The sequence below is a fragment of the Rhipicephalus microplus genome, chromosome 2 (genome assembly GCF_043290135.1).
Source record: "Rhipicephalus microplus isolate Deutch F79 chromosome 2, USDA_Rmic, whole genome shotgun sequence".
Lineage (NCBI taxonomy): Eukaryota > Metazoa > Arthropoda > Arachnida > Ixodida > Ixodidae > Rhipicephalus > Rhipicephalus microplus.
The window spans coordinates 41,597,172-41,618,771 of NC_134701.1; the positions used below are offsets into that span (position 1 = coordinate 41,597,172).

Here is a 21,600-nt window from a genome sequence, read left to right on the forward strand (position 1 = left end):
GAAGCAGCTGCATGATGCTTACAGTGCAAGTAATGAAGACGGCATAATATGTTTGCAAACCATCGCTATGTGAAACATTCGGTGCTCTGCAGCCGCAACGGCACGCTACTCCTAGTGGCTATACTACTGCAGCAAATCTGCCAGGCTGGCTCGGCAGATATTATCTCGGAGTACCATTCAGTTCATAGGTCAATTCCAGTTGGAGCAGTTTTCTGTAGCACGCGCAGGATTACGCAAGGTGTCGTTGATTAAGCTGAAACTACCACCCTTCGCACTGCGGCTAAAAATGAGGTCGCGAACATTTAGCAGTTCTTATCGTCTGGGAAAGTACTTTAATTCGATATACATTTCTTCGATGATCAAGAGTTCATCTGCTGAAAGTGGCATGGGGCGTCCGTCCGTGCGTCCTATCTTTTCCTATGCGAGTTCACGGGTTGATCATCTTCCCGCAGCCATCTTGGATTGCATGCCCGGCCCGTGGGCATTGCAAATAGAGTGCTCGCACTTTGATAGCGTAGCGTCGCTGCGCCCAGCGTGCGCGTGCGTCAACGTTACGTAGAAGTATATCGGGCCCTTCATGATGCGCTCGCCGCCATTTCGCTAGTTTCACATATACCAAATTTGATATTGCGAGACGTCAACGGAGGACAAGGAAATGGGACTGGTGCAAACATCATAATCATGAGATGCGTCCCATGTAACAACATGACTACATGCCACACTCATGACGCGCTCGCTGCTGTTTCGATTGCTCCACATATACCAAATTCGGTATTGCATGAAGGCAACGGACGACGTATGTAAATGACACGTCCGAACAGGATAATCATAACATGCGTGTCATGTAAGAACAAGACAACATACAACGATCGTGATGCGCTCGCAGCCGTATCGCGAACTTCACATATACCAAATTTAGAATCTTCCGGAGCCCTCCACTATATACGGCGTCTCTCATAATCATATTGTGGTTTTGGGGCGTTAAACCCCACATATCAATCAATCAATCAAATTTAGAATCACGTGTTGTGGATAGACGATGAAGGTAAATGACACGTCCAAACATGACAATCATGATATGAGTGTCGTGTAAAACATGACTACCGGCTACGCTCATAGCACGCTCGCGGCCGTTTCTCTGGCTCCACACATACCAAATTCAGTATTAGGTGACGTGAATAGACGAAGGTAAATGACACGTCCAAACATGATAATCATAACATGAAAGTCATTTATGGCATAATTTACTCTACCTCTTAGTGTTGTGCTGATTTTAAGGTGTTTCTCATTCAACGTTTCTCATTCATGCTTTGCGTATTATCGATTCTCACTGTACGTAGGATCTGCCAATTTATGAATTATATTTCTTTCTAGTGTTTTCATATATATAGAAACATATACCCTCACTGATGGTGGCCACAAACGTCGACGTCCACGCCAATGTCGGTGGCAAAAACCAGCCAAGAGTGTCCATATAACTGCTATCGCAATGAAATGACCAACGAAAACACGAAAAGTGAGACACGTCAAACAAGTTTATACAAAAAGCCAACGTCAGCGTCCATTAGTGTAACGTTGAAGTGCAAGTAAACTGAGTTGTAATGCAGGGCTCATCTGTGTTTTATGTCTCTCCTGTCTTCGTCCTAGTCATGCTGCATTTATACGCTTACAAATTTAGGTGGGCAGCACTGTCAGCACAATGATCGTGTCACCAGCAGTACACGTGCATAGGATCTTTGTCCAAAGGAGTTTCGAGACCTGACGCGTGGCTCTGTGGTAGAATATTTTACTGCCACGCTGAATGCATGGGTCAATTACTGTTGGGACATTTGCTTATCTTCTTTGCATTTGTCGGGTCAACGGTGTCATTGTCGGTTTTCCTTGATGCCCTAACGTTAATTTAGCAATAGATAGTTAGTTTACCGAGCTTAGCGGGATAGTGGGCTTACCGAGATAGCTGTATAGAAGTGCGCAAAAGCAGTAACGTATTTGACCCGCACCCCTCACTGTACGCACGAAGTTTTTCAGATTTTACGTTACCATGTTAGCTTCGTGTATGTAGTGTACGCAAAACATGGCGGCGCTTACGGACGCCCACTTCGAATTGAGTTTGGCGTAGTGGTGAAAGATTCACTTTATTCGCAGCAAACGACAGTTTAAAATGGCATCACTTGCTTTCAGTTTTATTTGATGGCCGAGTATTACAGATAAGTTAGCGTGGTTGTTGAGATAGCTTCCCATTTCGAACGTTTCTAGGCCTAACTAAAAAAATTTTGTATACATATTGACACTATATACCTTTTCGCATTTTTGTGCATAGTTCATATTTATTTACTCTCATCTTTGCTAAAAAAACTTGTAATAGTGCTTCGCGTGGTGACACAAGCAAACATTCTCATTTATTTTTGTGTTTTCACTCTTCTTTAATAATTATACGGTAAGTGGGGCCACCATCCCATCTGGTGCGCATAAACCACGTAAACGCTATTCCGCTAAACTATAAGGCGCTGTCCGCAAAGAACATTCCCTGAAAGGTAACGCTATTCTCTTAACCACCGCTATGTCGCTTACGGTAAACTAAAACTGCCTAATGTCTGTTGGCACATACCCGCATACCACGGCCTGTATGTGCCACCCGTGTCTGGAGGAGAGGCTTTGACGTTGTACAGGATGGCATTTTCACACTATTCATGTGATGACCAGACAGTCATAATTGTTCTACGCTCTTAACCTCCCATACTTATTTGGTTCACCCCAAGTTAAGGAGGTGATCACGAGAGCATGCCGACGTAGGAGCTAGACGGACGGACGGACGGACGGGCGGGCGAACGGATGGGTTAAAAGTTTTCGCGGTACGCAAAAAAGTGCTTAAGATACGGGGACAACTAAAGATTATACTCATATGTACTTGTGTTGTTCTAAGCCCATCGTGTTTCGTTTTTTACTCCTACCCGTCTGTTAAGCGTTGTTTTTTTTTCGCTATGAAACACTTACAGGCCCAATAAGATTAGGTAAAAACTCTCCGCAGGCACCCAGCACGTAGGTTTTACTGAATTTTGTCGTCAAAGCTTGCTGCAAAATTATTACGATGTACTGGCTTTACGCATGACGAGATCCGATCTCCTTGTTTTTGTACAATAAATCTTTCGTTACATTAGGCGAGCATTAATACAGCCTTTCAAGCTTAAGCAGGTCGCGGTATTCATCAGGACACATAATTACCTCTTTCTGCAATGACACGTTAATTTTGTGCGAACGAGTAAGAAGAGACGGCGGACTGCTTCTGCTCGGCTGTATTTGCATCGCGAGATGAGGCTTGCCTTAGGTCTCATGAACAACCCATGCTGCGAATAAGGCCTACGTACCCGTTTGTTTCTCGTACGTATTACGGCCTCTGTGTGCGCTACGGTACTTTTGAACCTTTGCAGGTTAGCTAAAGTACAATTTAAAAAGGAAAAATATGAGCTGCATACGTGACGCAAACGGACCAAGGAGGCGACAATCAGCGAACAAGCCACGTGCCTAGCCTCTTGCGTCATTGGACCTTCCTTACTGCGTCAAAAACTTCTAGGTTGGTAAAATCACAATAGGTGTGCTTCCAGGAAGGTGTCGTGCGAATCTCCGTTTTCCCCCTTCGTGCTCGGCTGTCTCATTCTCGTGCAGCGTGGTCGCTGGCCTTCGTTCAAGCAACTCGCAGGAAGCAGCGTCTCAACGTCTGCTGCGTTTTTCAGTTAGATCGCGCTCTCTCTGGGGGTCAAATATTGCGCATTAGAAGTTTTGGTGTGAGCTACCTCAGCGGTAAGTGTGTTTTCGCCACTAACAACTATCATAGCTCGTTCATTCGACACGTTGCAGCGGATCTTGCCAAAGACATTGTATAAACTTTCTTGCTGAAATACACACCAATATTGTGAATGCTTATGTAGCTGTTGACGCTAGAAGTATTTCAATGCTGATTGTGGTTGCATGGTATACGTATAAAATACCATAAGTAAATGGTTATTTATGGTCTTGTTTATTATTTCCACGTAGTTCTGAACTCGTGCGCTTACCTGCGTTCCGTCTTAATATTCAAATGTTCCTGAAACAATAGACAATGAACGTTCTACTACTTCTGTAAAGACACTTTTCCCTTTCGCGTTATACCAATTCTCCTTTGGATAGTGTTATCGACTTGGTTCCCAGGTGGATGACGGCACCATATAGACTTAACAAGTCCCTACCAAGGATGTCATCCGATAAAGCTTGCGCGATTAATCTGGCTTGTAATGGTGGTCTTGCTGTGCAGATTCCTGCCGCTGTAACTATAGGCGAATTCCAGCTATATGGATTTCGGGGCATTTCCAGGCGGCCCTAACTTTCTTCAACTTTGTGGCGAATCTTCCACTGATTACGGAATAGTCAGATCTGGTGTCGACGAAAGCTGTGACGCTGTGGCCGTCGATGAGAGCGTCGAGGTCGCTAGTTCGTCGCCTTACGTTGCAGTTACGTCGTGGCGTCGGATCACATCTACAACGATTTACTGTGCTGTTACCATGTGTATTCGCCTTTACTCACAACCACGAGGTTTTGACTTCATATCTCCGTCCTGCCTGTGGCATGTTCTTAGTTCTTCGCGGCGGTGTCATCGGCGGAGGATCTTTGGTAGTTCGTCGTACAGCAACCGCACCTCCATCGGTTGATGCCCTTAGTTTTTCGAGTACGGACTAGGCGACAAGCCTCTGGTTGGGCCAGTGTATGACCGGTGGTGAGGCGACAAGTACAGCGACTGCAGGTGAGGGTGAACGGGAAGAACCTCAGGGCGCTCATCGCATTGCTGCGACGTAGTCGGCCATGTCGCATGGTCTTTCACCGTGCTCTGAACGCATCGCGTCGATGGTGAAACTACGCAGTCCCGTTTAGCGGGACTGGCAGTGGCGGTAGGTATGGCCAGCTTCTCCGCAGTGTTAGCAAACAGATTGCTGGTCAGGGACGCGCCACACGTTGGGCTTTCGTGGAGAAAGACGCAAAGACAGGATAGAGACAGAGAGTAGAGGCTTGACCACGTTCGTGCTCTCTGCATCTCGTTCTAGCTCTTCGTTTTTTTTCCAATTTCGACGTTTTGGCCCCGCCGCAGTGGTCTAGTGGCTAAGGTACTCGGCTGCTGACCCGCAGGTCGCGGGATCGAATCCCGGCTGCGGCGGTTGCATTTCCCGATGGAGGCGGAAATATTGCAGGCCCGAGTGCTTACATTTGAGTGCACGTTAAAGAAGCCGAGGTGGTCGAAATTTCTGGAGCCCTCCACTACGGCGTCTCTCATAATCTTATGGTGGATTTGGGACGTTAAACCCCACAAATCAATCATCAATCAACTTCGACGTTTTGTGGCTTTATTTGTAGTTGACGTGTACGTGGAGACAGTCTAACATCTAGCGTAACCCCAAGTTCTGCGTAGCTCATGGCTTGGAGTTGCGGCTGCGATGACTCGTGAATGCCCAGCAATTGCTGGACTTTTTCTGTGACAATGTCTGCGATTGACGAAACTTGAAACTGGCATGACGGGAACATTTGACAAAGTTCTTCGTGCATGCACTACAGCCCTTAAGGTCTCACTTAGATCGTCGGAGCAGAGTGGTTGCATCCATGCATAGCCTGGTGTCCAGTGGCGGTTGAATTGTCGTGTGCGTATTTCCAGGGTCTTTTCAATAGTTGTCGCTTCGGATACGAATTTTAAGACGCTGTTCAGTGGATTACGTATTAGTCCCGCGAAATGCTCCTGCTTGACTCTATCCATGAAGAGGTATACTTTTTTGTCCTCAGGCATTTTGGGGTTAGCGTGACGGAAAAGTCTGGTCATTTTTTCCGCGAAGAGCACCAAGTTTTCGTTTGGCAGCTGCACATGGATTTCTACGAGGGCTACAGCCTTCTCCTTGCGGACCACACTTGTAAAAGTGGCGGAAAACTTGGCCCTAAAGATGTCTCACGCTATGAGGTTTCACTCTTGGTTCTCGGACCAGGTGCGAGCTGCGTCCTCCAAATCAAGGTAGACGTGCCTAAGCTTATTTTCGATGGTCAAAGCATTGAAAAGCATGACTCGATTTTATGGGTCGAGCCAGCTTTCCGGGTCCTCGATCGACGATCTGCGTAAGGTTGGCGGCTCCTTGGGCTACCGGAGGAGGATTGAGGCATGCTGTGCGGGGGCGGTCATGCTTGCTGCTGTCCATGTCAGGACCCGGGGCTGCCTGGTTTGTTCGGGAAGAAGCTCGTACAGTGGCGGCAGTCCCCTCTTCCTGCATGAGGCTTCCTTGCAGTTCGCGGTTGGCGTCGGTGTCTTGTTTCCCACTCGGGCTAAGTTCGCGGCTTGACGGGCTTATCCAGACCATGAAAGAAGCAGCACCTCCATCAAATGTCGCGGGTCCATGACAAGGACGAAAGAAGTAGACTAAATGTTCAGGTTAAACTGCTTAACCACGTAAAAGGCTAAACCATAATCACATAACGGTCACGTACAAGGAAAGTCGGGCAAAACACTGGCACTGATAGCGGTGAACTGAGCGTCGGCCGTCGCTTCACTAACGAATGGTGAAGCGCGTCCGCATTGATACATGTGCTGTCGAATATTCCTGCAATAACATTGGCCGTCGCACAAGCTCTGGAATAACCTGATGTGTTCGTCTTGCGCGCAATCTTTACAAAACGATCTACAATGATCGCAAGCCTTCTCTAACATAGAGGCACAGTTTGCGCTGAGCATTCCAGACCCAAGGGTTGTGGGCGAAAGTTTAATCAAACCAAATTTAAAATAGGGCACACGCGTATAGCAATATTTGCATAGGGTGTTTCATGTAACTACAACAAAGTATTTTTAAAAGTGAACTTTAACTAACAATCTAAAGCAACCAGATATAATTAACCAATCTGTGGCGCTCATTATGGCATATTTTTACGCTTTACATCTGACTGTATAAACAACAATGTCAGTTATGCCAAATATCTAACATTAAGTTTTGGACTAAAGAGTAAGGGCGTATTTTCATGCAACTGTTCCTCAAGAAGAAACGATTTAATTTTTTAGCGCCGTATATGCTGCTTGATATACCATCAAATTAAGGAAAAATAATTAATTGAGCACGAGAAGGACTGGACACTGCCATAGCTTCCAACACAGGCTTTATTTTCTTGAAGCGGCATACGCACTGCGTACTTGCACTTCAAAAAATATTAACGTAATATTGCTTTTTGGGGCTTTGAGTCCCAAAACTCTATGATTTTAAAAGACGCTGTATATTGAAGGGCTCTGGAAATTTTACCATTGGTGTTCTTTTAGGTGCCCAACAGTACGCGGGCCTCTAGCATTTCTATCAAGATCAGACCATCGGGTCAGCAGCCGACCACTGTAACCGCTACATCACCACTACGAAAAATGAAGAAGCACTGCAAAAATAAAGCAATTGCTGAATTTTCATTTTTTGCCCTGTCTGTTTTGTGCACTATGAAATATAAGAAATCGAGCGTTGTCGCACTCGTGAGTGTTGATGTTGAATTATAAGAAAAAAAATTGATTGATTTCATTGATTGATATGTGGGGTTTAACGTCCCAAAACCACCATTTGATTATGAGAGACGCCGTAGTAGAGGGGTCCGTAAATTTCGACCACCTGGGGTTCTTTAACGTGCACCCAAATCTGAGTACCCGGGCCTTTATGAAAAAAAAAAAAAGAAAGGTGATGGTTGGAGGTGCTTTCGAGTAATTCATTCTGAAAAGATTTCTTCTTGCAATTTCCTTGAAGTAGTCTCTGCGAAAGAATGTCCTTTGCATGCTCGCCATCTTTCTTGATGTGGGCCCCTCCTTGTCATCTCCCTCTCCCCCATCTTGAAGTGGAATCCTGATGCGCCCCTTAGCGGTCGAAGGAAAATGCAGAAGCACGACAGTACCGACCACTTGACGCAACGCAAAATCGTCGCCACACTTGCGGCGCACGCGCAAGCGCACGGAAGCGTGCACAACCTGGTGAGGCAAACCCTCACATACGGATTGAGAAAATGTGAAATAATGAAAATGTGAACTAAGCTTTCCTTCGTCTACGCACACCTTTATTTCACAACTGTGGCGGCTACTGCAACTGAGACGTTCCAATGCTGCATGTAAAGGCGCTTCATCTCGCTGAAATGAGATATGCGAGCCGGTGGCACCTGTTGTCCACGCTGCAGGCTACCCTAAAATGTTTGGCACCATACGTGCACCGTCGCGGACGGTCTCTTTCCGCTTCTGATGTGCCTGAACTATTTAGCTTTTCTAGTTTGCTGGCGCTTGTGTGTGTGCGATTGCTCTTGGCGTCAATCGAACATCATAAAGCCAAATGAGACGAGCGTTGGAATGCATACAACCTACTCGAGGGCCGCCAAGCTTGTTCGGGTTGACTGCTCAATGTGCCTGTTTTTTTTTTCTACGATTCGTACAGCTGCAATCTCCGTCAATAACTGAGCCTAACTTGCAGGTTCAAGCAGCTCCAATGAACGGTGCCAAGAGCAAGCGGGGCGGTCACTCGCCCATCGAACATTTCTTCCGTGACAAAGCAGTCTTCATTACAGGAGGCACAGGCTTCTTGGGAAAGGTAAGTGCAATCTAATGGAATGGGCATCGGTTTGAAGTGTGTGTTCCATCGCGGCAGGTGAGGGGGTTGCTAGATAGGTGCTACGCCGTGCCCATTAGTTCAGGCCATAGGGAAGACAGGCTCAATCTTGCGCAACGTTGTTGGCCACCCAGAGGAAAGAGGGTAAAGTCGCTCGGACGGGCCGCGCTTGCGTGGTTCACGCGCTCGAAAAACGTGTCCCTCGGCGCATTTATCTCGCATTCGCCACTCTTTCATCATCCTGGAAAGGAGGCATGCACTACTGCTGCATTGTGAGTTGCTACAAAAGTTTAAACGTGACAAAGACCTGAAAACTACCCGTCGAATTCTACCGTTTGTAAACTGAAGTGGCAGCAAATAGAGAACCGCTGTACATTTTGCGATTGGGCACTGGGTTTCCGAGACAACCATTGGTAGTGCGAAAGTGGCGAAGCTTGCTAGCTCAATACACTTACAATACCTTACTCTGAGCCCTCAAAGTTTCATTCAGCTGATCGTCGTAGACTTCTCGTCGCCGCTCAGTGTAAACAGATTTGTGGTGCGAGTTCGCCCTGAGTGTTTATACGTGTAAAGGTCTTGCAAGCAACACTCACCGATAACTTAGCATGATGAGGTGTTTCGATGCTAGGATCGAAGCCATTAGTTCGGTTCTCGCATTCGCCAGCTGTCTTTCCACGGAAGCGAAACTCCATAACAGTGCGCTCAGATTTTGGTGCAAGAATGATACAGGGTGCGTTGGTGTTGCATATTTCAAGTGGATGGTGGGATGAGGCTCAATGTAAACAGAAGCGACGCTCTGTGTGTGTACCCTTTGTTCATTATAGTTATGCCGTAAACATTTCAATTGGAGTTAGGTGCCCGTTAAAAAAAAGAAAACCTCAGGTGGCCGGAATAAATCTGGAGTCTAAATCCACGGCGTGTCTCCTAATGATATGGTTCCGTCACGTAAAATATATGCCCTTGCGTGCGCTCTAGCCGTGCGTGATAAACAGTCAGCTATGAAAACGAGTTGAAATAGAAGCAAAGGAGATCTAAAATTTCCGATGGTTTCACGAAAATGGACTTGGTTTTCAGGGGCGAATCTCGGCGTAACTAAAAATATGGTTGGTCCTAGTGGGTGTTGTGTGATATGACGACGAGCAAGTGGGCTGTCAAAACAACCAAATCGACATTCGAATCCCTGAACGCGCTGCGTTGTCAGGCGTAGATATTATCCGAAATGACATATGCACTGCAAGAACCATACATGCTCAAGTGGACGCAAAATACTGTTTTTGCGCGCATCATACTTTCAAACAAGCTGCAAAAAATCAAGTGCCATTAAACATACAATACGACCTTGTTAACATTAAAATGGGGCCGGCGACTGAACAGCAAACGACGTAAGCTCTTCACACTGTCCCCGTACTCAATTGGAAGCCGCATGACAAACTTGACATTCGAGTAATAGGAATGCACTTGAAAGCGTGCTGGTAGTTTGCCGACAGGTCCAAGAAGACACGAATGCCGCAGCAAATGCGCATTTTTCTGCTAACATACACATAAAAATCGCACCAACACCTCACTTTTAATGTTGTAGAAAGGCTCACGATCGACATTCACATAGCACTCGCTGAAAAACATGGTGTTTGACTTGCTCTGTCCCACAGAGGATGTCAAGGAAATGCTCTCGGTTCTGGTAAGATTCGCACCGTGAAAACGTTTTTACTATCTTTTTCAACCTTTGGGGGTGTAGCGACGTGACGGCGTCCGACGTGCCGTCGTCGCAGGTTAAATCAGCAGACGAGACGTACAGGAGGAAGCGAGCTGCCGAAGTAGAGCAGTGGCCATGACGTCCAGCCAGCTAGAAGCATTGAATGTTCTCAGGCACCTCGCGCCACGAGCCATTCGCGCTCATCTTTTTCCCTAGCCGGCTGGCCGACACTACGCTACAGAGCAAGTCGTGGGGGATGCTGCTACGTGCAGGGCGACCACACAACAGCACGTGCAGAGCGCGTGCTGAGAAAGCGCAGAAGTAGGTACCGAGCAACCGCTCTTTGCTAGAAAGGCGGTGAATCGCGCGCAACCTACCGCCTCCTGGCCAAGGTTGGGAGGCCTTTGTGCACACAGACGTGGCTGAGGTTTCCACGGCCCCTTCAAGGTCGAAACACGACGGCAGGCTCCGTCGTGTTATGCTCAGCTTCGAAGCATGGGTTCATCGTTCATAGAAAATATCAATAAGCACTTTCTATGTTAAATCTTTGGCTTCTATGTTTTGTCTTTATAATTACCCACTCTTTATGTAATACCCCCTCGTGGGTCTTTAAGAAAATAAAATGAAACGAGTTTGTGAAAGGGAAAGCGATGTAGCATTCTCAATCCCAACCAACTGAAGTTTTCAAGGCAACTTCTTCATTGCGGGTGAGCCATTGAGAATTTTGAAATTTGTCGCAAGATGGAGCTTCAACCAAGCCTGATGAAAAGTACTCTGGCACAAAGGTACGCTGGCCTTCGATGCCCAAGCGCAGGTATAAATATTTTATTTATTTATTTATTTATTTATTTATTTATTTATTTATTTATTTATTTATTTATTTATTTATTTATTTATTCAAGTACCCAAATGCCCACTAGAGGCATTACATAAGGGGGAACACGAAAACAAATTTTTGCAGAGAAAAAAGAATTGTAGAATAATTGAATTTTGCAATACAGAAATTTATAAACATCAAGGCAAGCAATACAGCAAGCAATACAAGAAGTAATACAACATCCGATGAAGCATAATTGTTAATTAAAGTTACGTGGTTCTAAGTAAGCGAGAGATCCTGAATTAAAGAAAGTACAGTTATATTAGCAATCCCGGAAGGTAATGCGTTGATAATGCTAATGGCAAATTTTTGTATTTTCTGTGCGGGCGTAGATGGAGTTGACTTTGAAAGTGTGATTGGGGCGACTAGAAGTATGAGATGGCGGCAACATTTGCGTCCGGGCAAAGGATGTATTAGAATGATACAGGGTGTGGAAAAGACAATCTGAAAATTTGCCTGTGCACAGCAAGCGGCGGCATGTTCAGCTTTGCTCTCAAAGGTGAAATGCTTTAAAATTGCGAGTGTAAGAATAAGATGAATCGTGCTGCTTTATTCTGTACGGCTTCCAGAATGTTAGTGAGACTGGCTTGGTGGAAATTACAAATGATTTATGCATATTCTAATGAAGAGCGCACGAGAAAATTGTAAGCTTGGAGCCTGGTGTCCCTGTCAGTTAAATGTAAACGTCGTTTGAGAAAACCAAGTTTCTTCTGCTCTCTACAGGTATGTTTTACATGGTCAATCCATGTTAGATTCGAACTGATACGAACGCCGAGCTATTTAACCGTTAAAACTGAGAATAATATTTTTCCATTTAGTGTATAAGTATTAGTTTTTTATTTAAAGACAGAATTGAAGGTCAAGTGCTTCATCTTTTTGGATTAATTTCCATCTGTAATTCGTCGCACCATTGTGTTATATATTGAAAGTCGAATTGTAAGGTTTTTACGTTGTTAGGACCCCCTTTTTCTCTGTGCATAACGCAATCGTCTGCGAAAAGGCGAACTGTCAGTTTATTATTTTGAGCTATGTCGTTATTATATATAAAAAAATAAAAGCGGACCTAATGCTGCACTTTGAGGGACACCAGACTTGACAAGTGTGGGACTTGATATGTTATCATTTATTTAAACTCCTGAGAACGATCCTTTACAAATTGTTGAAGCCATCGTGTTTTTTCATCGTCAAGTTCAAGATTACCTATCGTTAGTGCTAGTCGTTTGTGAGGTACGCGGTCAAAGGCCTTAGAAAAATCAATGAAAATTCCGTCAACACAATAGGACAAGTGCAGTGACGTGTGAATGTCTGTTACCAATTCGTAGAGCTGCGCTTGACATAAGAGTTTCGGTCGGAAGCCATGCTGATTGTATATGTGTCAATTATTTCAATCGAGATGTGTCATATTGTGTGTAAATATTATGTGTTCAAGTAGTTTGCAACCAATAGAGGTTAGCGATAATGGGCTATATATATTGATGACAGTGTTATCACCAGTTTTCAATAACGGGATAACGCGTTGAGACGTGGATATTTTTCAAGCGCAGAAGTATTTCTAAATTGACGAATATATTGTTTTGTGGTTCCAGCTGACGGTAACAGGGCATAGTGGGACATACCCTGAAACGCGCCTCAGACTGGAAGTGAAAAGGTTGACGTTGTTTGTGAGCTGTGTTGCGGCTGCAGAATGTCTGCTGTTATTTCCACGTAACAATGTAATATGAGGTTCACGAAAGCAATTTAATAACTGGTCTTCGACAGATCAGCGGGTTTTTGTGATATGTCCAAGGTCGTAGGTTCTAGCCATCGCTTTACTGGGTAACGGACTGACACTCTTCAAAACAAGCAACTGCACACAAAAGCAGTTGCGCAGTCGACGCAGCCATGTGTAAGAAGCTTTTCGACGGTTTAAATCGACAATTGCTTGAGCTTCATGTGCATAGATTTGGGTACACGTTAAAGAACCCCAAGTGGCCGAAAGTTCAAGAGCCCTCAACTACGGTGTCCCATATTCGTATGGCGGTTTTGGGACGTCAAGCCCCAACAATTATTATGTTTTAGACTAACAAGATTGCGCAAGCGGCACAAATAGCGAGGTTTGTTCGGATAACCTGCAAGCACCAACAATAACGCTGGAATGCTCAATCACTCATGTGTGAAAATTGTTTCAGTGTTTGCTAAAAGTCGTACAATGCTTACCACAATGATCCACGGGCCTGTCACTCCTCGGACGGGCTAGAACCTATTCATGATCATGATAGTTCCACGGCTAAATCAATATTTTACTGCCGGCTTAAATAGGCTCGCTGTTACAAAGCGAAGCGTTTTCGCGAACGATTGGAATGTCAGCGCTCTCTTCAGCGAGTGATATACGTAAGATTCTCTGACAATCTACGCCAACCAGAATTCTGAAAACTTTTCTCCGCAATTATGTATTACGCAGTAATCATTGGATGAAACTGATGCCTGAAGTTATTTGGTTTAAGAGCAAGATCCTGAAAAATCCGTTGTGTTATTGTTGTGTTGTAAAATAAATATGCAACCTAATTTCACATTTTAGCTGGAACACATGCACAAATAACGTGTAGTGGGTATTACATTGCAGTGTTTTTTGTAAGATAAAAATTATTGATATGCTTCACATAGCGAACATTACTCTAACATCTATAGCGTTGACAAGAGCATTTAAAGTATTGAATAAACTATTATGTTTGTCGTTTATTCAAAATGTCATTGAAGGGGGCTGTACAAACTTCGTTTTAATACTGTTATTCTTGTAAATTTCCAAGCGAAGCTATACGCCAAGGTGGGGTGCGGTGAATATAACAAAAATACCATTACAGCTATACATGGTGCAAACAAGCCGGCTAAAGATTGTCCTCAAACGTCATAATTTATGTGCAAACTAGCGTTTGCACAGTTCGGGTACAGTGATTTCGAAAAACAAAGGGATGAAATATCCGTTCAAGCAAGTCAATTACTAAACGGCTACACATGGACGGCTGCCGACAGTATCATGCAACTTACGTTGCGGGTGAACGAAAACATCGGTACAAATTTAACAAAACCGAATGTATGCGACAGTCTATGGGCAATTAGAGTGCCTCGATACGTGCACTCCACGTAGAGTGCGGTCATTTTTTGAAAGTGTCGACGCCGCCTCGCCGCGCGAGTCCGCCATGTTTTGGCCCACATTGCGCTTCAATAAACAAGCACGCAGCGCCTGCCACTTTGTCGTCGCGAGCCCCGCAAGATGACTGCATGCTGCGTGCCACAGTGCAAGAACCATACGAGGAATAGTGGGAGGGTTTTTTTTTTCTTTCGTACAAGCATTCCCAAGTTATCCTAAAAGAAGGCATTCATTGATAGTGAGAATACCGAGTGACAAGTGGCGGCAGACAAATGCCTCTCGTGTATGCAGCGTGAGTATTGCAAGCATTGTTTTTATTTCCTATCACCTTTTCTTAGCCACGTCGGGAACTTTGGAGACGATTTTCGAAACAGCGTTTATATTACTATTTTAACACAGTCACAGATTACACGTTATGTGCATGCTTTTGACTTTGTGTTGGCGCGCACTCCCGTTGCACCTTAACCCGATCGAACGTTGGGAGAACGGGAAACCCCGATTGGTTTTACGGCAAAAGGACTTGTTTTGGGGAGAGTTGGGGCTTACTTGGTGCAGATGACTGAGTTGCAAGACAAACAATTAGTGAAATGGGAGGAGCAGAAGAGATGACAGAGCAGCGCCATGGCGTTTAAAGCGCCCCCATAAATTTGTTGTTGTTTTGGCGTGTGCTTCAATATCGTAGTTTGGCCGTGCGGGCATCTTCTTTTGCTGTGTTTTTTATGCATGAAGCTGTGATTAACAAGTTGTCGCGTCTATAATGAACTTCAACAATTTACCCTGAGTTGTTTTCTTGTAGAGCAAGAAGTACAGATAAAAAATTTAATGCTGCAGCTCACATTTCTCACAATGTTACGTTTTGACTGCATGTATATACACCGGCAGGCGATAACTTGCACGCCGCTTAACTGCTGCATGCCATACGCATCCGCTGAGTAACATATATACTCTGACTCAATGATATACACTAATATGCACCGATTTTTTCGTATTTCTTACGCGATCGTAGTCAAAGCGGGGACTTCTTTTTTTTTTCGTTGGATGCTCCCTCAGCACGAAAGAGGAGTGGGTGATGTAACAGCCAGTGAGCTCAACGTACGAAATTTTACCACAGTGCATCGCGCACCCGCAAGGGGTCTGCGATTGCTTGGAAGTAATCTATTGTGGCAAAAGATACCATAAGATTGCCGGCCTACAGCTCTACCAAACATATGCTTAATTATGCATATTATTCTGTATGCAAAGTTGCAAAGGCAAAGTAATGCATAGTTTCCATATGCATAGTAAACATATGCATAGTTCTATTTCAGATGACCTAATACGAGGTTGCATGTCATTGGTGCATGTGCACCTGCTAGCTAATAGCGGGGTTAGCAGGTATAAACCCTCAACATGCCTGAGTGAACCCGCATTTAAGAATGGGGCGATAATGTGGTGCTCATATATTCTAAATGCGAAGCATTTCTTGGCGTACCGCAATCACTTTGGCATATATACGCGTATCTATCTATCTATCTATCTATCTATCTATCTATCTATCTATCTATCTATCTATCTATCTATCTATCTATCTATCTATCTATCTATCTATCTATCTATCTATCTATCTATCTATCTATCTATCTATCTATCTATCTATCTATCTATCTATCTATCTATCTATCTATCTATCTATCTATCTATCTATTTATCTATCTATCTATCTATCTATCTATCTATCTATCTATCTATTTATCTATCTATCTATCTTTCTATCTATCTATCTTTCTATCTATCTATTTATCTATCTATCTATCTATCTATCTTTCTATCTATCTATTTATTTATCTATTTATCTAGTTATCTATTTATCTAGTTATCTATTTATCTAGTTATCTATTTATCTATTTATCTAGTTATCTATTTGTCTAGTTATCTATTTATCTAGTTATCTATTTATCTAGTTATCTATTTGTCTAGTTATCTATTTATCTAGTTATCTATTTATCTAGTTATCTATTTGTCTAGTTATCTATCTATTTGTCTAGTTATCTATTTATCTATTTATCTGGCTATCTATTTATCTAGTTATCTATTTATCTAGTTATCTATCTATTTATCTAGTTATCCATCTATTTGTCTAGTTATCTATCTATTTATTTATCTATCTATTTATTTATATATCTAGTTATCTATCTATCTCTCTCTCTCTCTCTGTGTGTGTGTGTGTGTGTGTGTGTGTGTGTGTGTGTGTGTGTGTGTGTGTGTGCGTGCGTGCGCAGCCGCTTACGTCAGGGTGCTTTCGTGATTGCCCACTTGACTTGTGAACCTATGTGCCACTGGCATGCGGGTATGTGTCACAGGTGATTGACACTTAGTCCAGGAATGGCGAGAACACACATCACTAAAGAAAACGCTGACATCAGCACCGTTGACCTGACGAATGCAAGGAATAAATGTCGGAGTTACAAATGAAATTGAACACGAGTATTCAGTGTGGCATTCCAGTATTTTACCACAAAGCTATGCCAGGTCTCAAAACTGCTTTTCATATAGACCATAATATTCGTGAAACATCAATTCTGGTTGCTGGCTATCCAACTTATAAATAGTACATGCATACCCCTATCGTACAACTGTCACGCCTGGTTAACGTCAATTGAACGTAGTTAAATGCCATTCCCTAAGTGGATTCATGTAGCAGTGTCTGAGGCTACCATCCTCAAGAGCGCCAGTGGTTCATATCAGCTAATCACTTCTGGTGTTGGTAATACTCATGTTTCTGGTGGCAATGTTGCGCAAGTGCAAAGAACTGGGTGTGTAAACATATCCAACTGTTCAACATATGTCTGCGCGTGCAACACTTTGGCATAATTTTAGCGTCAAATCAAAATGCGTCGCTCCGATAAACAATTGTGACAAGGTTACCTTTCCTCCGCATGCTTCGCATAACACCGATTGCCAAGGCACGGGGGATCAATAATTTTTCATTTTAATTCATTAACATTCCAAATTTAGTCAAACCATCTTATCTGCCGGTGCTGTCTTAACATTTTCACATTTCGCTAATTTGTGTGCCTCGCTGAATGCGTTGCGCACTGATATCAAGAAAGACAGATATTTCTGCTGCGCGTCTGAATACCGAGTGTCAAAGTTCGAGGACTCAAGATGGAATAATGTGGAGCTTACATTAAAGCATATATTCTGTGCCTCATTTGCGATCATTGTACCTCTTTTCGTTCCGACAGTCCCGTGAATGATACATGTTGCATCGCTGTTTTAATACACTTTTCTGCGTCTCTAACTTGCCCAATAAAGCTAACCTGTCATGCCTTCTAAAGAAATCACAGCATATCCATGGAGTGAATGATGACTCTCCCGAAGCTTCGGAGGGTTTTATCGGTAAACCAGGAACCGTCTGAAGTGGAGTGACATTCCATAGAGCCAATGGGGACGAAATTTAGACACGTTGATAGCGCCGTCTGGATTGTGGTGGCAGTTGTACAAACAGCAGAAAATTGCTATTTTACTGACAACTGAACAATTTTTTTTATTATTTTATGCACTCAAATATTTTTATTGAACAAATAACTAAAATTATTGTTTCTATGATTTCTGCTGCGTATACAACGAAATGGGTTTCAAAGCACCAGGGCGCTTTGATAGGGCGGCTGACCGTTTGTATAGCAGACGACACCATTGTCACTGTCGTCGTCCGCTTCTGCGTCATGGCTGTCCCCCGCTCGTTGGAGTAGCTGCCTGTCTTAATTTCTCTCGTTTTAATATAGTACAATGCAGTAAACCACTCACTAGATGCTCACAAGCATCTTGCATACTTACTTCAGTGAGTGATGTCGCATACAGGCTGAGTGAAACGACAACGCTGATCACATAAACTTGCGGCAATAAATTGTTTAATTGCAAGTCAATTGACGTTTACATGAAATAAGCATCACGGAGTAACGTTTTAGATTGTACAGCAGTGAACAATATGCGTGCATTAGCGTTTATGTGCAAACAAAGTACGTATACTACGCATAGCTCCAATGCAGATGCCGGGTGCACAGAAGCTGTCCTGCGCTGGCTGATATATCCACCGCACTCCACGAAACGTTCGCTGCAGTAATTGAAGGTATACTGATAACTTCCCGGTACTTCTGTTGCAGAAGATGTCGTAACACCTCGTTGACAGTATTCGGCAAACTTTCTGTACTTAATATCAACGTATTCGCCTGCCTTTCATAAGCAGTGCGGCACGACTGTTTGCTCTCTGGTCCGCGTTGCCATCGAGAGATGTTATTCGATCAAAGGAGTTGCGAAACTCCCCATAGACTCCATGTATCAAAATTCGAACACGGCATTGGTCGGAATGGCGGAAGTGAGTAGATTGTAGCGCCATGCTTTGACAACAAAACTAACTAGAAAACGCAATATTTTGTGTTTTTGCGTTTAGCAAGATTGTGAGTGCCGCCACATTCTGCCAAACAGGATGGCAGCGCCTAGAACTTGTTCTTAGGTGAGTAGATGCCTAGCCGTGCTGAACATGTTACTTTGTCGCAGTGGTGGAGACGTGATAAGACAGAGGAGCTGCTTGTTCTCTTGATGCTGTGTCTAAATTCATGTTTCCCGCATTGCGCTAGAAGTAACTTGGCTATAAGCGGCGTGTTCATGTGGTAGGTAGCACAGCGTAAATAGATGGTGCAGCGAAGTCGATAGTTTATCAGATTCATCAGGAGAGCCCACGATGTTTAGATTTTGGCAAAATAGTAAGCGACAAGGCGTGATGCAAGCGCGATGCAGCGTTGATCTAGGTGTATCCAACCTGTAAGTTTGTCAACAACAGCAAACGTTGGTGTCATTGAAAAGACCCCACGAACATCGCACCTTAAAAGAAAAGGGCGCTCGCAGTGCTAATTGCAAGTAAATAGCAATGTTCAATGCTCCCACTTTCTTGTTAACGAGGCTTTGTAACTATATGGTATCCCAGCCAGTGTCTCATTGATTTCGTGATTAGTGGAATTTGACCGCTGCGTACAAGACAAAGCGGCCTATTCACGGTAAGTACTGATCGGTACTGTTGAGCTTTGGTTTGCACTATACTGTATCTGTGTCTTGTTTGTGTGACCATCGCTCACGTCGTGTTAGTGAGACACATCGTGAACCGCAGAGCAGAAGCCTTAAAAGGATTCGTCGAACTTCCCGTGAGCAATAGATCTCAAGTGCACATTTTCAAACGAGCAAACGAGGAGTAATAGAAATAATCGGGGCACAGCGTTAAAAGCATCGTAGCATGAAATTGCAAGCACCACATTCAACGAAATAAAACTTGACGCTTTGACCCGGCTTTGATAACGCCTTTGCACAGCGAAAACAGCTGACAGCGGCGGCAGGCGCCGTGCAAGCCAAGGCCATTGGTGCGTGCGGCGTTGAGCAGCCTAAAAAAAAGCGCACGCACAAGTGGCGATGCAGCGTTTTGTATCGTCGCTCTCAGATGACGCGACGATCTACTCACTCCCGCTATGTCGGCCAATGCCGTGTCCAGGTTTCGGAACGCAGTTTCGCAACTCATGTGATTGAATAACTCTGATCTAAAGTACGTCACTTTCCATTTTTCCAGGCGTTCGCACCATGCATGCTTCTGAATGCCTAAAATTAAATGAGAAACGGTTTTTCATGCTTACCATTCTCAAGCCTTACAAATAAAATTTAAAAAAAAGGCTTATATGGCGTTCGTTTGCCGTCGCCGGCGGTGCGCTGTCGTTTCGATGGTGGCGATGCCTCACGGCGTGGACGCGAAGCTCCCAACATGCAACGGGCCTGCCGTCTTGTCTGTCTGTCTGTCTGTCTGTCTGTCTGTCTGTCTGTCTGTCTGTCTGTCTGTCTGTCTGTCTGTCTGTCTGTCTGTCTGTCTGTCTGTCTGTCTGTCTGTCTGTCCTTACGTCCGTTCATCCATCCACCCGCTCTCCCACACCTGCTAAGTGAGCCATCGAACTAGACGGTCACGTACGAGCTAGGAAGGACAAACCCACGGCTTTGAGAGCTTTGCCTTTGAAAAGCCGCACAGCACACCTCTGTGGCGGCAGCTGACCTTTACACCGCTCAGCCGCAGCCAGTAGCACAGTGGCTGCGCCTCTAGCGAGAGTCAGTACGTTCTGCAATACATTTAGGCGCGAAACATTTGATGACTCGTTGGGATGCATACCTACAAGCTCACAAATAGCAACATCCATGAACGATTTTGCGCGTGTGAAGGTGATTTAAGTACAAAGTACCCTTACTCGAGAGCAAAAAGCTGCGAAGCCGCGCGCTTTGCAGTGCGCACACTGAGGAGCGGGCCAAGTATTAATGGCGACCACTGTATCAGACTGGACATTTGTATACATTCTGAACCTAACGGAGGAGAATGAGCGCACCGAGGCGTTCTAGCTTCGCCAGGTAACACGAGGGGGAAGTGGGGCGGGGAAAGCGTGCACTCTCATCTATCACGCGTACTTTGTCCCGCGGAGAGCGGGAGCAGTGGACGCTCATGCGTGGGGGCACTTATCTCGCGCTCGCGGTGGGGAAAACAGTACGCCTTGGACTTTCCCCGGAATGACTCTGTTGTAGTTTTCAGGCGCACAAAAAACACTGCACTCGCCACAGAGTCTCCATTTGCGCAAAGAGCGTGCTTTTGTTAATTGTTAATTTTGTTAATTGGTAATATCGCCAGCAGATGGCGTGACATGTTCTTTTTTTAAGCTCTGCAAAGCGGAAAACAAATTGGTGGAATCCGATAACGATGACACGCGTCACAACAAAATAATAAATGGTACCTTATTGGTTAACTATTAGATCAGTACCTATCGTAATTTTTCATGTTATTTCTAAGATGTTTAACTTGCTATTTACAAAGTGGGTCTTCCCAAACACTAGTGTATTGCTCGCGGCAGCGAACGATCTAAATATCCTAAATATAGGACACCAAGGCTCAGTGGTTGTCAGACCTCTGAATGCATCCAGGTTAATTCGGTTGTGCAGCTCTTGTAAAGGCTCCCGATTTTGTGTTCTTCTAGTCTCTAAACCTGCCCACATGTCTTAGATAATGTGTATGCGGTTTCCAACAGCAAGATACTACGCATTGATTTTTAATTTGTATTCTAAAATATAATAACGGTGTGTAATGGAGCTTGAAGACGACGATTAAGTTGAGTTCAATCATCTTGCCAACCGTCAAATTCGTCCTCTTGCATTGATTTTTTAGAGGCGAAGCTCCTTAAAGCGGCATTCGTTCGTCCGTCGCAGACGTAACATGTTTTACGCTTTGATCTGTCCAACC

At 44.3% G+C, this 21,600-nt stretch overlaps 1 protein-coding gene across 3 annotated transcripts in view; it reads left to right on the plus strand.

Moving 5' to 3' along the window:
- Positions 1-21,600, plus strand: part of LOC119169118 (putative fatty acyl-CoA reductase CG5065) — a 143,197-nt gene that overhangs the window by 26,135 nt on the left and 95,462 nt on the right. For 2 of the 3 annotated variants that reach the window (XM_037420221.2, XM_037420223.2), the window contains exon 2: positions 8,478-8,594. In XM_037420221.2, coding sequence (XP_037276118.2) covers positions 8,493-8,594 — 102 coding nt within the window. In that variant the 5' untranslated portion in view covers positions 8,478-8,492. Of the gene's footprint in view, positions 1-3,779; positions 3,799-8,477; positions 8,595-21,600 lie in introns of those variants that run through there. The other variant, XM_037420222.2, reaches the window with a different exon arrangement.